At 45.1% G+C, this 16,927-nt stretch overlaps 1 protein-coding gene across 1 annotated transcript in view; it reads right to left on the minus strand.

Moving 5' to 3' along the window:
- Positions 1-16,927, minus strand: part of LOC106653304 (collagen alpha-4(IV) chain-like) — a 31,781-nt gene that overhangs the window by 4,437 nt on the left and 10,417 nt on the right. The window contains exons 4-9 of the mRNA XM_023461879.1: positions 16,692-16,896; positions 16,142-16,267; positions 6,876-6,929; positions 5,708-5,839; positions 4,397-4,534; positions 761-889 (exon numbers count right to left, since the gene is read on the minus strand). Coding sequence (XP_023317647.1) covers positions 761-889; positions 4,397-4,534; positions 5,708-5,839; positions 6,876-6,929; positions 16,142-16,267; positions 16,692-16,896 — 784 coding nt within the window. The remainder of the gene's footprint in view (positions 1-760; positions 890-4,396; positions 4,535-5,707; positions 5,840-6,875; positions 6,930-16,141; positions 16,268-16,691; positions 16,897-16,927) is intronic.

Below are 16,927 nucleotides of genomic sequence, written 5' to 3' on the forward strand. Positions count from 1 at the left end.
TTCATTACAAAATTGTCTGACGCATTTCAAGTGAGATGGGCTTTGTAGTTTTTTTTTACTCGAATTAAATTATTTTAAAATCATTCAAAAATTGTAACCAGTCATAAAAAATAATAAAACAAAATGACGTGATAAACGTGATGGTTCGAGCACGATGCAACTGATGTTATTAAAATTTTTCATTTCCTTTGTTTCCACAATTCGTGTTCAGTTTATACCTATATAATAAAGGGAGATATGTCATATATTGGCACATCTTTCGTTAAATTAAACACAATTATAACTATAAACGTGAAAGTGCACGTACGATATCCAGATTCAATATAGATGGGATTTTAATTTCATTTTCCAGCTTATCTGATCATCATACCCATTTTTTCAGAGCCACGATTAATATTTATTTTCGCGATAATGACTTCAAGTAAGCCAATCAAATAAATAAACTCGAATCTAGATATGGAATTTCGGTTCTGGTCAATTTGATTGCCGCACGAGTTCTCTATAATATTATTTCATACGTTTCCGTGAATAAATTAATTTTCAAAATCGAATTCAATTTATTTCCACTCGAATAAGCAATGATCATCGATTTCATGATTGAAAACACGTATATTAAATTGCTTTGAGCAAAATATCAATATCTCTTTGAAGTCACTTACTAAGTACGAATTTCAATATTATTGTAAATGTTTTTCACTCAGATCAAGATTGAAATTAAAATTGAAAACTAATGACTCGGATTATGATAGTGTAAACTTACATTTTACATTAAGCTTATATCGTTTGATCGAACTTGGCGGAACTCCATTGTCGGCGGTGCAAGTGTAATTTCCCATGTCCTCTCGGTGGACTGACGATAGGTTCAAAGAATTACCATAAATGGCCGAAGCTGTAAAACAAACAACAATCACAAAATTGGCTTATATTCTCCGTTAGAACGACATTCTTGCTATATATGCACGTGTCTATATAAAGGCTTGCAATCGTGAGCATCAAAATAGAGCAACCTGGGCTAATCGAGGCTGTCTGTATCGACTAAGAGCGCCAGGCTGCAGTCTGGGGTATTATAATGGAAGTTGACAATAAATGACACATGGCATGGATATTATATAAAGTCGACTTTGCAACGAACTAACTCGACGTTCGAGAATAATCAAACGGACGAGGGGAAACACGATAAGTCGCAGCTCGTCCGCTGGAACTTTATGGAAGCAATAGTGGCAGCGTTCGTTTAGATGTGCGCGGTGAATGTCGAATTATATTTATACGTTTATTTACGTGAACACGTTTAATATAGGATTATACATACCGTGTTCCACCGAAAATAGAAGCTTTTTCAAGGTCGTTTTAAAAGCCCTACAGATACAAATAAAGCCCTAATTTTAGCGTGCATTTTCTTGTTCTATAATATACTATTTTCCTTGTTCCATTTGGAATATAGGACCGCTGAGAAATTCAAGCATCACATATGAATAGGATTCGTTCGAAGTAATGGGCGCACATCATCATGTAAACACATTTAGCTGCAGGAGCCACAGGCGTCTCTGCTTATTTCAGCTCTTACACGTCATAGCCGATGATACCGCACTGCACCGCGTGCATAACACGTACACTTTCTCGCGCTCCAATGATCGACGCTTCGAGTCAGTTGAATAGACTTTACATTAACACGTGCGCGTGCATTAGGCACATCGGAGGATGTCGGAGCGGCGCTCGCTCGAGAGTCTTCGTGTTTCGAATGCGCTCCAGTAAGCTCGGCTGCGCGCAGCTATATGCATATGCATACGTTCCAATGTGAACGTATTTACATCGGGCAAATTAGATTAATCCAGCGTTGTCGTATAGGTAAAACACGCGCGTGCTGTTACAGGCATATCGAGATAAAATCCAGCGCGCGCGCGGCTAGTTTGCACAAGCTGCGCACCAATATGATGCGCGAAACAAGTCGCTCTACTAATATGCCGTATATACGCAGGCCACACACAAGCTCGAGCTGGTTAGCGTCGATTAATGAAGTGTCCTTCATGCAGTGTGGCCAGCGCCGCACGCGCATATGAAATCATTGCTCTGCGGCCATGTGGCGCATGTGGACGCGCGCGCGATACAAGCCGGACAGCGGACTATTGCTGGGCGCGGATCGATCGATGTATTATAAACGCGGATTTGATTAACATTATAAATTCAGGCTGCCGATGCTGTTGCATATAGCCTCGTGCAAGCCGTATTCGGTCAACATGTTTGCCCTGTATGAGCATCGTGTTGCACGCACACATACTACTACACATGCATGAGCCAAATATCTTATGCGTCAACCATTGGTTCGGGGAGTTGTTATTCACGTGCTGGAGCATCTGTGTATCGTGTACACCGATGAAGCTCGACTGTATATTTCGAGTAATTCTATCATCCCTGCAAGCCATATAGTCATTTCATGTAACTGCGCTGCGATTCGAAGTTTGCCATGTGTTTGCCACAGTTTGCCGTGTGAATTTCGCTGCGATATTTTTTCCCGGTGAAAATATCAATGGTATTAATTGATCACTTGTATGTTTGCTTGTAATTTCATTTCACGTAGAATTTTATTTAACCATTTGAAATATCACATTTCAATCAGGAGCTTTTCAATGTTTGCCGAGACTAGCGAAGACATTTTTACATGAAAACCCGCGTTTTTTCCATATCATTTTAAGCGTTAATACTCCAACATCGTGCGTATTATGACACGTCGTGCCAATTTTCTTACAAAAGCCGTCTAATATTCGAGGAATTTCCATATTTAATTTTCTAATGCAGCCTGTATGTATTTATTTGTCACTTTCTGGCTCATCATGCTGAGTATCACGCCACGGTAGTCTTCAAACGTATATACATAAATATGAATCAGGCGCGCACCACGAGAGAACAAACATTTATAATAGCTTCTACATTCGTAAAGCAATTCGTGTTTCTGCAGAGTATACGAAATGAACACAGTGAATTATACACGCGGCCGCAGTTTGAATAATTTTAAGTTGGCGCTCGCGTGTACTTTGTACCGGTCAACTATATAATATCATATAAATATTCCATTCCAAAATGGATTTTTAAATGATCCAACCGTATCCAGGACCCCGAGAGAGGTGTGTAGTAACAAAAAAAAAAAAAAAAAACAACAACAGGAAAAAAAATACTAAAATGACAATGTCACGGGCCATTCGCTTTTAAATCTGCATATAAATATATACGCGGAGGTGGAGCTGTGCTACCTGCACCGCACAAACAGAGCTCCATAAGCTACGGAGCAAAAAGTTCATTAGCAGCCGTCGCGATACGGCTCGGTCGTTTTTCTAACGCTGCGCGCCGCAGTAGTCGTCATTGAATCGTTCCAGAGTCTTGCACTCTCAGAAAAATATATGTGTACAGCGGCAGTACACGCTGTTGTTTATGTACAAGCTGAGTATATATATCGCACGCACATATAAAAAAAGGGCTGTTCTCATTAGCCGACACGAGTTTTTTCTCTCGCGCTCGAAAATAAGAAGAGAACGAGAAAAGGCACACTTTAACGAGGTCGCATGCACGCACGTATCGGAGCTTTCGGGTATACACGTAACCTATCCACGCACCTCTACACTCGTATACACTCGTAGCTATTATTCGGGCCCTTGTTTTGCACTGTACGCCGTATATACATATAGAGCTAAGCTAGTAACTCTTGAATACGACTCAACGACCACGTCAGCGTAATAAAAATGAGAGAAAAAAGTGCGAAAGTGTACGTCGTCGCGCGATTTGCTAAATTGGATCGTTTTGTTACGAGGGCTGTATCAAACATTTTCCTTTGTTCATTTTGACAAACGAAAAAATGTAACCATTCGAATGTCGATGACGTGTTTTTTTCCCTCGTTTTTTATTGCTTCGAATCGATCATCCATTGAAATCAACGCAACGTCGAGCAACTGTTTTTATTTTTTGAAGTTTACACTTTTTTTTCTGCAACGATGGCCGACCACAAGCGCCGAAGCTAGGATTTTTCACCGATAATTTGAACATATTAATATCCAATGATGTTGATGGTGCAATTTTCACCGCGAGCTTTTGCACTAAAAGCTTCTGGAATATTTTTTTCGCTAGAAAATGGGCAAGGAGAAAATGTCATTTGGTCTGCGTTGTGGGCAGCGATTTTTATACGAGGTCGATAAAAAAAAGGCGATAACAAAGCTACAATAGTCTCTCGCCCTTAATTAGTTTATGGGTCAGCTTTAAAGACCGCCTTTGTTTAAAATTGCGTTTTCTCCAAGCCTGCACGTAGTGTTTTTCAGCAGCGCCGCAGATAACTTTTTTTGCTTTATTTATAAAATAGATGTAGAAGTAAAAGAAGATATCGAAGCTTGAGAATGCAGTGTAAAATACTCACCCGACCAGCTGCCCGTGTGTATCGGCGAGCCGTCCGGCCTGTGCCACTGAATGACGGGGGTCGGGGCTCCAGCGGCATGACATTCCAGGCGCAAATTCACACCTTCCTCAGCTACGACGTAATGAATCGGCGAAGTACCTGCGAGCGAACGCGACACCGATAATCAGATGAATGCAGCGACTGCGAGAGGCCCTGCACACACACACACACACACACACACTCACACACGTATACATCTCGACTCCTCGCTCCCGATGCACATATCGGCCCCCGATGAAAGAGCTCATTAATATCCGGCACAGAAATCAATATTCATGCAGCGGAGCTACTAGGCTAGCATGCCAACGGCCTCAGCTGCTACATGGCTAGCACAAGCTACTCGCTTAATTATATTTCAATCGGCTTTGATGCGATCGCGCGACTCTCCGATAGGTACATATACGAGCGCATGTTCGGCTTTTCTATCGCTCCCTGCGCCCAGCGCGCACACATATATTTACAGACTCGCGTCGAGTGAACAGCGATGATGCGCGCGATGTGCAGTCGCAGTCCCCAGAAAGTTATCTCGCGTGCAGATTCGAAGAAAAGCCCGCGCGAATGCGCTTGATTAATTGTTTACAATGGAACTTGCGCCGATGATTTATTCAAGAAATTGCGCATCAATCTTCCGATGAATACACGCGCGCAAGCAACCTTTGATAAGGCAGTCTATTTTTATTCTCTCATATTATATACGCGTTTATCCAATTTATAACTTAGCGCGTCGTCGATTCAATGCGTATTCATCGGCGGCGCAAAGCGCGAAATGTATGGAAACGATTCGGGCGATCTTTTCGCGCTTTCAATATACCTTTTACTAGTTTCATTATCGACGATACGAGAGCTTGTAATGCTTTTGTTTTTCTGCGTGATCATAAATCGCAAAAAAATATTTTAGGTAGTATACCGAAAACTTAATGTCGCATGATGATTTTACAGCTGGTTAATGTCAAAAAGGAAAATAAGCTCCAAGAACTTTGGTAGTGCTTAGTCTGCACGTTACTTGGCGAGTTTTATGCTGTTTTTATGGTTTTCATTCCATAATTTATAGCCGAGTCTGCGTTAAGATCTCAGGCAGTTTGTTGGAAATTTAAAAGTTACAGACCACCTGTTTAGAGGGGCTCCTATTTCCCAGTTTCGCATCATTTATTCTCTCTAGCCGAGAGAGGTGATATACTCTGGCACACACGCGCGCGACGGGTAGATTTTCAGTCGAGAACTGCACGAGAGAAAAGAGAGCGCCGGAGCTGTTTATCGAAGGTGGCAACTCACCGACGATCGATGGCGGTATAAGAAGACTGTGAGCTTCGAGGCTGAGATTGGCTTTGAAAGGCGTGTAGGCGACGATGCTCGGCGCTCCGGGCTTGCCGTCTTGGCCGGGGGGTCCTCGCGGACCGGTCCTACCTGCAACATACAGGTCAGTGCCGTAGTACGTGAGCTAGCTGCCGGTGAGTACAGTAAATGCATGTGGCTTTCCAGAATTGAGAGAGAGAGAGAGAGAGAGAGAGGGCCACCGCCGACACACCCGCCAGCTAAATTAAAGCTCTCACCGCAGCATCAGCATGATTCGGCCTGCGTGACTTATGCGCGTTCGCAATCAGTGCGAGTAATATCGTCGACCGGGTGGTTTTGCGGTTTTTATTCATTTACGCTCGGATCTTCCTCGCGCTTTCTCGCTCCCGCGTACAAGGCCCACGGGACTTTCAGACAGAGCAGGTGGCTAATTTTTTGCAAAACTTTTACAGGACGAAACGAGAGGAAAATAAAATAGAAAATTTAAATGGATTTTAGCCGAAACCGATGGTTTGTCGCGCTCGTTTGTCGATCCGAGAAATAAGGCTGGTGTATATAAGGTAAGATGATTACACTTTTTCGTCAGAAATTTTATGCTGGAAAGAGTCAAGTGAGCACCAAACTTATTCATAAATTAAAATTCTGTTATAGGTGCACAGTGAGACTGAGACTATACATATATCTACATATTATACTTAAGCGAAAGAGAGATAGAGAGAGGCAAGCGGAAGAATTTCGCTACTCGAGTTTGGCGCTCGGGGAGCATTAATTTCCGACGCTGATGCTGCGCTAGCGAAACTTGGTCCTTCATCTCTCCTTTGCCCCTCTCTCTCTCTCTCTCTCTCTGTTGCGAGCTGGATTACGGTATATCTCGTAAACGGTCTGCAAAGTTGCTCTTAATAAGTACTTGGCGCTCGGCCTCGACATGCAAAATAAAGAAAACACATAGCATAAAAGGCAATACGATGACGTACGACTAGTCGAGCGCCACGCATAATTACGGCAGGTACTGCTCGACTGGTCCTCTCATCTTTTTGCCCTTCTATTAATTAGCAACTTTCTTGAGGCGCGAGCATAATAATATTTGCTCGTTGAGGCGCGAGATAAAACAAAAAACGAGAGAGGAGCGAAAGTTTAAGGACATTACCTTGCAGCCCCGGCTGTCCTGGAGGTCCTTGAGGTCCTGGCTTGCCATCCGAACCTGTAATAAATTAGCTTGGATGTAATCGCATGATATTCGTATACAACATAAACGTAAATAGGATTGAAAATGTAATTTATTCAGATTCAGTGGATGAGAGTGGTTTTAGTCAGACCATCGAGCCTCGCACTGAAATAAGAATCGATTCAAGGGAGCCATAAGTATACTGCAGGTTTCGACTGGCCTGTATTTACATTTACAGCGTCCTAGCAATAATTCAGCGCTGCTTACACGTATCTCTAATGTAGTTTCTTGAAAGCCAAGAACATATCCGAAGTGCGAGTCTCGGGCGTAAGTGAGATCGTAAAAATTTATAACCTACTTAGGTTCGACGATGGAAACGAGAAGGCTCCCGGTGCCGATATTCGCATGATGGCTCGAGCATAATATCACGGCGTCGCGAGCGCGCGTATACGTGTACACAGGATCGTTGATAGGCTAGGCGTCGTCGTTGCGGCTGCACCTGCACATGCATCGGTAGCGGCGTATACTATACACACACACGTACTCGGTAACCGAATAGGTGCACGTGCCTTTGGTCTAGAGCTAGCTGCTCTGCTGCGCAGGTGGAAAGGGTACGTGTGTGTGTGCGGCCTCGCGGTCGTTGTCCACACGACGACGCTGATTGCATTATTTCGATCGAGTGGAGCTTGCAGCGTGCGGTATGAGCCGCAGCGGCGACCGCCTGGCATATTACCGCGCTACTCTGTACGTGTGTAGCTACGCTGGATAGCTGGGTACGCTCGAGCTTGCGCCTGGCGCGCGCGATAGCCTGCAAAATTACGAGTGCAGTGTACAGAGCTAGCCCCGAGAGCTCTGGGCGCCGCTTTGATTCCTCGAGCCGAGCAATGCACACCGACGCGCGAGCGATTCGTTTTCTTTTGTAATTGAATATTGCGCGCGCCCAATATCGAAATCAATTCGACGGCATTAACACGCTGCTCGAAGCGCGCCGCGGCGTATTTGCTCGATCCATTAAAACTGAAGCACCTTTCCCGCACCGTTTCGCGCGTTTGAGTAGCGAGCTGCTTTTTTTTTTACATTCCTTTATATAGCCGCGCGTGTACAGTCCGTATATGTAGCGCACGATTTCGTTTTCCGAGTGCAAACATTAATTCTGAAGCTCGTCCGCGTATCTCTTTTACGAGCTCGATCGCGGAGCAGCAGCACGTCGAGTTGAAGCGCCGCGGACGAGCGCACGCGTGCGTGGTGTATTTTTGGGAATAGGCAAAACGAGCAATAATTGACATGTATGAAAATAAATAATCTCTCGAGCTCCGAGGCATGGGAAAGTTATACGTGCTCGTCGGGGCGGCCGCTTGATACGCGCCTGCACTACTACTACTACATGTAGCGCATATATATATACGCAAGCTCGTCGGCACACACAATGGCTAGAGAACACCGCAACGCTTATAACGCGCTTTGCCCCGAGAAAGACTGATGCCGGCATCTCGCAAACTGAAACAACAACAATAAATTGCAACGTACGGAAAGTTTGCATCTCGACGTTAAAATTTGTACAGGCGACCGTGTTACTGCCAAATGCGTGTGTTTGCGTGGCTGTGTACGTACGTCCGTCTGCTCGCGCGCACATGTACGGTATACAGGTATTTTAGCTCTTATTGCTTTCTCGCGCGCGCACAAACGATTACGCTCGCGCGCCGTATTATACTTGTTCGCGATGTAGGTGTGTGTGCGAATGTGTGTGGGTGCTTGGCGCGCGCTGCATATGCAGAGCGCCGGAAAGGTTTAACGTAAAGTAAATTATATTATGCCCTACACACGAGGCCTTCAAAGCAAAAGCTCAGCAGTGAGAGAGTGCAGAAAGACGAGTCTTTTGCGCGAGCGCGCGCGCACCTTCGTATATAAAAGCTCAGTATACCTCGCGCTGCATCTACACCCACCTACCCCACCTACCTACCTAGCTACCCTCTGTGCTACCAACTGCTATTATACGAGGGCTTTGCAGGGCCAACTTATCAGTGTATATTGCATCGGAGTGTAAACAACTTCGCGATGTAGACTAATTTCAGGCTTTATATTTGACAGACGTGCGGCTAACTAAAGCTCAGCTTTCAGCTGCTTTTCGATCTTTGATCGCGTACCTATACGACCTTTCTTTTTATTATTAACTCATAGTCTATTCACTGTATTGTGTTTGTGCGATTCATTCCTTGAGATATTCGTATACAACGAACAACACTGCTGTATCGCGTTTCTCATTTGCATTGAAAAGTGACTTTTGCAGTTTATTAAAGGCGCGCGCGCGTTCGAGAAAGACGGAAAATCTTACATCAGCATCGAATCTCCGATCAAAGAGACGTCACGCACAGTTTTGAGAAAAGTCAGATCGGAGAAAAAGTCTCGTTGAAGTGTTTCTTCGACATCGTGCCGTTACGATAATAGTACGCGTTATTCGCTCGCAGTGCGCCTATAATATAGCTCGACTCGCAAGTGAGAGAGTGGGAGGCGTATTGGAGTGAACGTGGAAATGCTTGTAAGCTGCAGCTGTCCAATAAGAATCAATAACAAAACTGGCGTAAATCTATGTACATATATAATGGGTTACTGCCTCCGATGCTGAAAATCCAGGCGGCTCTATAACTGAGCGGAAATTCGATTTCAGGTCGAGAAGTAGCTCTGTGTACTTTGGGTTCGAGGCGACGCCGCTGCCACCGCTACCTACCACCGACGACGACGACGACGACGCACGACCACTCGACACGGAGCTGCTATAGAGCACTATATGAAAAGAAGTGCTTGACTGCCTGCGACTACCCTACGACTTGCTTACGCGCACCATTTGGTGTTCCACATTGAGAATAAGAGAGAGAGAGAGAGAGAGAGAGCAAGAGCAAGAGGAGGCGGTAACAGCAGAAAACGAGTAGTTTAAGCCAATGTATGAACAGCCAACATATGGAAATGGAGAAGAAGAAGAAGAATAAAAATCCAAAGTCACGTCCTCGTGATACTTAAACGAAAGAAAACGGCTTGTTCGAGAGCGCACGACGATGCACCTCGACAGGCGCCGATATACGGCTTACGCGTCTCTCTATCGTTCCAATGTGATCTATTCGGAAAAATGGCTAAAACTATATCTATTTACACAAGGGCGCGCACACGAGCTCGCAGCTGTTGACTCCGCGCGGGTACAGCTTACACACAAGTACACTTTTCAGGTCAATGAGCTTCGTCGTCGTCGCGCGCGTGTATATAACCGCAGCATTGTGTGTGTGTGTGGAGCGGTAATGGCTCAAGACTGCACGCGCGCACCTCTGTATAAATGCAGCCAGTTTTTATAATATTCGATCGGCTTGAGCGAGAGCAAAAGAGAATGACGTTTGATATACCGTTTCATTTTCAGATTTTTGAATAATATTCCTTGTAACTTGTCGTGGTTCGGAAATGAAAGCAAAAAAAAATAAGGGAAAAATGTTTTCTCTTTCTAGCCAGGGAAAAAATTGTTTCCACCTCTCGAAAAAATAATATCGCGTTACGCTTGTGTGCCATGGGTTTGAAGAGACAAAAAGAAGTCCGCGCGCAATATTTGATATTATCTAGAATGAATGTACGAGATTTATCGTGCAGTGCCTCTCTCCCTCGTGTGTACGAAAAGAGAGAAAGAGCTAGTCGTACGTGGAATTGTACAGAGAGAGAGAGAGAGAAAACCTTTCAGGGTCGTCGTTAAGAAGAAAGAACATTTTCGACACTGATGAAAAATATTCTCGTCCACCGCGTGTCCGTGTACAGCCGTCGAAAAGTTGAGCCAGGACTGTATTTATTTCGGCCGCTCGCAAAGGCTTCTCGTTGTCCATTTCCAATGATTGCGGTGCGCGCAAATACAAAAATCTTCAGAATTTAAGTACAAGCCAGACAAAATATGAGATTAAAAAGGATCTTTTTGATACGACCGATATTGATATACGTATACTCCAGTCGGAGAGAGGTAGTCTACATATAAACGAGATGCGCCCGGTAGACGTACGTACGCGCTTATATATTCAACTTTGAGTTTCCTTATGCGCAAAGGCTTTCAGCGTGTTGTATAAAGGGTCGCGTACACACACACACATACACACACAGTGCGGCAAGGCCAAACCAGCGCTTTTGACTTTATATTCACATTATTACCATAAGTAAAATATGCAGCACGAGTTAAAGAAATATGAAAAAAGCACGAAAAATATAGCTCGAGCATAAACTTCGACGTTCATTAAACGACAACACGGTGAAATCGATTTCGACATCTGCGCCTTCGACAATACATCGGTAATGAATTCCAATACTCTCCGCCGCCGCAGCGAATATATTTATAAGGCCGTGTTTATCGCCGCGTTATGTACGACTGGAGTCACCTTCCCCCGGCTGCAGTATACATTATAGTTGGCGCGTGCAATCGATGCCCATCAAAATTCAATGGGGAGGAGTAATATCGACTCGCTTATATATTTTTTTTTTCCCTCCCCGATATATCGTATGTATATAAAATTACGGCGAAGGAGGCAGCGTGACGGGGCGCGAGGAAAGCCTTATCCGACAATATGAGCGATTGCATAAAGGAAGAACATAGGAGGTTCGGAGCTGCGACTACAGTACAGAGCTTGCGCAGTCTGGCGTGGGAAATATCCGATCACTATACATGAAGATTTGCACGCGGGGGCCCTTTTTTATCGATCAGTATTGCTCATTGTCATGCATAGGACCTCGAATGCGCGGCACAGCTCTCTTTCTGGCGCAGACATGCACGCGTGCGAAAGAGGAGCTCGGTGAATAAAAATGACGCCGCACCGCCGCTGCGTGTACATGTACGTGGATGTGCGCTGCGCCACCTCCGTAGTCGTCTGAGTATATTGAAAAAATAAAAAAAAGGGGGGGAAAAGTAACGGAGATTGAAGCTCTCTTTCCTCTCGTTCTCTTGGAGCAGCGCCGCCAGGCAATTTCATCGTGGACAACAATACATATCGCTTAGAGGTATAAGCATGGCGATGTATACACAAGTTGCCCAGTGTGTAGCTCGAAAGTGTGTTTGTTTTATTTCGAAAAAGAGGAAGAAGAAAAAATCTCTCCTCGTTACTTTGCTCGCGAGCGTACATAGACACTAGCTGCCGTCTATATATATACAGGTAGAGCATAATTTCAACTTGAGCCAGTAAGCTTCGCGCAATATCTCCACCCTCCACCCTTTCTATAGCTTAACCTTTTTCCTCTCTATCTCTATCTTTTTCTTCCTTTATACTGCAAAAAAAGAACGTAGCCATGCGTGATGATTATATATTTTTAGCAAACACATCATCTGAAAAGGCAATCTCCTTCGACATCGATTTTCTTTAAACACTGGCAACGCTACGGATAAATATAGTATTTTTTTCCCCCTTCGCCGTCGTCTTCTTCCACCGGAAGCAAAAAAGAATATAATCGTTTACAGGTCCAGATAACGAGCCGTACAAACAGGCGAGTCGAGCCATTACCGCAGTCGACTCGGAAAACAACGGCAACGAGAAAAAAAGTATCTTGACAAAAGTTGCGCGAGAGAGAGAGAGAGAGAAAAAACCGCAAATCGCGAGCGAGAGAGCGAGTAAGCAAACGTGTGGCAGTTAAAATGCGTAAGAAGCCTCTTCGGCTTTGTTCATTATGCATGCCGGGGAGGGAGAGGGAGAGGGAGAGATACGTGGCTCGTACGTGTGCCAAGCTCGCCCGCTGCTATTCCATTTCTCTCTCTCTCTCTCTTTCTCGCTTTTGCTGCGTAAATGTCAGCCGAGAGACTTCAACAACGTCTCTCGCTCTCGTGCAGCTCTCTAGTAATTTCCATCATTGTTCACGCACATTTTGAGCAGCCTCGCGTATCGCCGCCGCGTTTATATACCTATACGCACTACGTACGAGGGGGCGCTTTTAAACTCGTGTTTACGCTTCAGATTTAATAATATATAGCAAAACAACGAGTGAGAGCATGAAACGAGCTGCAGAAACAACGCGACACTTTTTTTTTCAGCTCGTATTTCATTACAGGGGACGTGAAGAATTTCATCGGCACGGCGCAAGGCTCCAAGGAAGCTATAGTGCCAAGGCGAGATGAAACGTATACTCCTGTACAAATTTATACAGGTACATAAAGGCATGCAGTATATCTATAGACGGAATAGCTCCATTCCAACGGTGTATATCTTACTACACGCGAAGCTTTAGGCTTTTAGTCAATCCCGTTGACGAGTATATAGCGGGCGCACAGCGCCTGCTTATAGCCATTCGTCGCGCACTTCTCGCATTTTTCCTTCGTCAACTGGCTTTGCCTAAGATGCGCTCTCGCTGTCGTCGCCGCTTCTGCTGCTGCTGTTGATGCTTCGCCAACTTTTTCTCAGCTCCCCCCCCCCCTGCCTCTCGAGACCTCTCGCGAAGCTCAGAGTTACGTGGCGGCGGATGAAAAAAATTTTCTCTCTCCTTCTTTATGAATTTTCTCCCATGTGATTATCGAGTACTTTTGGAGGCTCGACTGCTCTTTCCGTCGATAGGTATGGATATGCACTCGGCGCGAATATATATAGACCGAGGCGCGCTTATAGATAATGCTTAAATACGACTCTATCCATAGGACATTGCCTTGAGTGCCGCCTCCTCCTCGGGCGCTGCTTACCGTGGAAAACTTATTCAATTTTGGACGCGCTGAAATTTAATTAGCGGGTCATCGAGACGATGATACTTACATTATAAATACTTGGAACGATCTATATATATTTTAAAGATGCCAGTCGGCGTGTTCGAGGGCAGCGCGATGAAAATCATTATTAAGTTCGTTATAAAAGTCTTCAGCTGCAGCTGAATTTGTTTTACGGCCCTCGTAAAACCGTATTATAACGGCGTCGCCCTCTGGCATCTGATCGACGATAAGTGTGATGTGAATTCTCGTTCCTTTACATCTGCATCAATCGATCGCGATGGAAATTGCGGACACTCGACGAAAGCACGCCATGTAACAAGTACAGAAAAATTTTTTAATTTTTCTTTCAATTATTTACTTTAATTATTTTCTTCTAATTATAGCACCACATAATTATTCCTTTCTTTGATAATCTACGAAGATTGATAAAAAAAACGAGTGCGGTTTAAAAATATGTTCACATTCGCGTCAGTTGAGCATATTACAGGCTTCTGAAAAGAGGCGCGCGAGAAAGGTAGCTGTGCGGAAAGACCACATCGTGCCCACAAAAGCGAGGATTCATAATAAGTAACGACGACCACGACGACGACGATGAAGATGACGACGTGAAAAGGAAAGAATATGAGAGAGCTTGCGCGAGAGCAGCGAGAGAGAGAGCGGGTCATTTGAGCAACCTTCAAAGCAAACACTGCGCGCGATGCCTCGGCTACACATGCACAGAGGTACGTGACACCTCGTCGCGACACAGTTTCGTGGCGCTTGCACTTGCTCTTGCTCTCCCTGCAGCGGCGCACACTGTATATACCTTAACGACGCTGACCTGAAAAGTCTTCTATCTTTTTTCTTCTTCTCTCTTTTTTTTTTAGGAGGAGCTCAGGTGATGTACACATCGATATGAAAAGGCTTGCTTTCATTTAGACTCTCGTGCGCGCGGCCGCAGAGCGCGCCGAGATAAAAGTATACAGGTGCGAGCGTTGACCAGGCTGCAGCGGAGCACAGCTAGAGTAGAGTGGAGCTTGCAAATAAATGCCAGGACGTGAATATTCAAGCGCGAGAGACACACGCGCGTATATAATACGCTCAGGCGTTGCTTTTTACTGCCTATACGCCGGGAGTGCAGCCGAGTCGACCCCGGGCTCAGCTGTGCTCCCTAGGCGCGTATATGTAAGTTTATGTAAATTCGATCCGACGAGATTTGTTTCTACGAAGCGCGTATACAGTGGAACCCGTGCGCAGTCTTGTCATTTGTTTGCAATATCTTTATCCCGTTTTCTCCTTCTCCCATTCTCTCTCTCTCTCTTCCTCTCTCGGAGCGTACGTGAGCGTGCGTACGTACGTATGAGAGCCCCCCGTGCAATGACTCTGTCAGCTAAGACGGAATTGGTTTTGTTGTGTTCCTCGCGGTCCTCGTCTACGAAACTTTACTTTCCCACTCCCACTCCCACTCCCACCCTCTTCCTCTCTCTCTCTCTCTCTTCCTCTCTACCCGTGAGTTGTGCGCGCGAGGCTCGACGTATTTCTGGGCTAAATGTCTCCTCGTATATACATAATGCGTATCCATGGCTCTGATTTACACGTGTATACGCGACACAACCTCAGCACATAATACGTGTAGCGTGTGCATATAGCCGCGCGTTCCGCAGGTGACTGTCACCTACAAACTTGTCGCGCCTGGGCTCCGTGCGATATATATTCTTGCGCGCGTTCGAAGCAATTTAAAGCAAATTTCGTGACTTTCTGCCGGCTAATAGCGTTGCGCTGGATATTGCAACCTTTACTGTCTCTCAACTTGCCTCGACGTTGATAATGTACGAATGGGCTCGAGAACAGCAACCCGATCGACGAGTGCAGCGCAGCCACGGATATAATGTCATTCGAGTGCACACGTGCCATATATAAAATTATCATGCATAATTCGAGATGGAATTCATAATTCATACTTTCGACTGTTATCGAATAATTCGAGAGTTCATGAATTTAGAATTTCATAACGAACGCGTAGTACAGAGCTTATAATTCTCGCGCGCGCGGGCATTGATTAGCGCGTTCCATCCGACGTGGACGCGGTTATCGATAGTTGGCAAAAGCTTCCACTTCTACGCTTTGCGGATTATCGATTCGCACACAAAAAGTTTTTCGTTCGTTTAATGCCGTCCTCGCCCGCGCTGATGAATGAAAAAGCCATACATTTTTAAAGTTGAAAAATATTTTCAAACTATTTAATGGCGCATAGATTTTGCGAGTGAATAGTTGACCATTTTCGTGGTCGTTTTTTATCTAAAAAGACTCGTTTCATATCGAAGCTCGTTTACAAAAAATATTACGGTCTTTTAACGGAGCTTCATTGAGAAAGATTATATTCAATAGCCATAAAAGAGTTTAATAATAGACTCATAATCCATAGTAAATGTAAATTAATATTCATAAATAAATGATGCAAGAGAAAATCTAAAGTACCGAACAAAACAATCGTAATGTATGAGAGTAGAAAGCTCGAGTGGTAATTGTTTTTGTTTCTGTACGGGGGGTGTAAAATGTGCGAACACATACGTACCGTCGGTTCCGTTGTATCCTGGTGCTCCGGGTGTTCCGTTCAGACCGGGATTACCATCTTGGCCGTCTCTGCCGTCTTTGCCGCTTCTCCCAGGAAGTCCGTCGAGTCCAGGCTCGCCCGGAATACCTGCACGAATGTTACAAACACGCACGTGTGATATATACAAGGCAATAAGTAATCTTGGTGCGCGCCAAGAGAATGAATACGCGTAATAGACCCTCCCTTCCTCGCTCCCGGGCAATATATGCAATTCTCGGGTATACGTAAGCTCGGCTCTCTCGCCTTTGAATCCATTAAGCAAGCAAGGGGACAAGGGCCGGCCAAGCGTCTGTATTATTTCAAGCCGATACAGTTGAGAGAACACAAGCAACCCGAGCTCTCGATGTGCTTGCGCACACACACACGGATCGACTACCAACTACCCTTTACAAGTCCAAATCCCATTGAGTACAAACACTTTGCGCGGGTCTCACGATGATTTTATAGCTGCGAACGCGTTTGTTTTGTGCGGAATGTTAATTATCCGTCGAGCTATTTTCCAGACTATTACCGTCGACGCCGTCGAGTCCGGGGTCGCCTCGTAGTCCCATGGGGCCGGGCAGACCCCTCGGGCCCGCCGGTCCTGGTGAGCCTGGTATACCCGGCAAGCCTTGGTCGCCCTTGATGCCGGCTGGCCCAAGCGGTCCGGGCAAGCCTCGATCGCCGGGCGGGCAAAATTCTCGGGATTTCCGGCAGTACGTTTCTATGGCGTCGGTCTGCAAAACGAAGAAAAATGAATATTCATCA

The sequence above is a fragment of the Trichogramma pretiosum genome, unplaced genomic scaffold (genome assembly GCF_000599845.2).
Source record: "Trichogramma pretiosum strain Unisexual culture from Peru unplaced genomic scaffold, Tpre_2.0 scaffold71, whole genome shotgun sequence".
Lineage (NCBI taxonomy): Eukaryota > Metazoa > Arthropoda > Insecta > Hymenoptera > Trichogrammatidae > Trichogramma > Trichogramma pretiosum.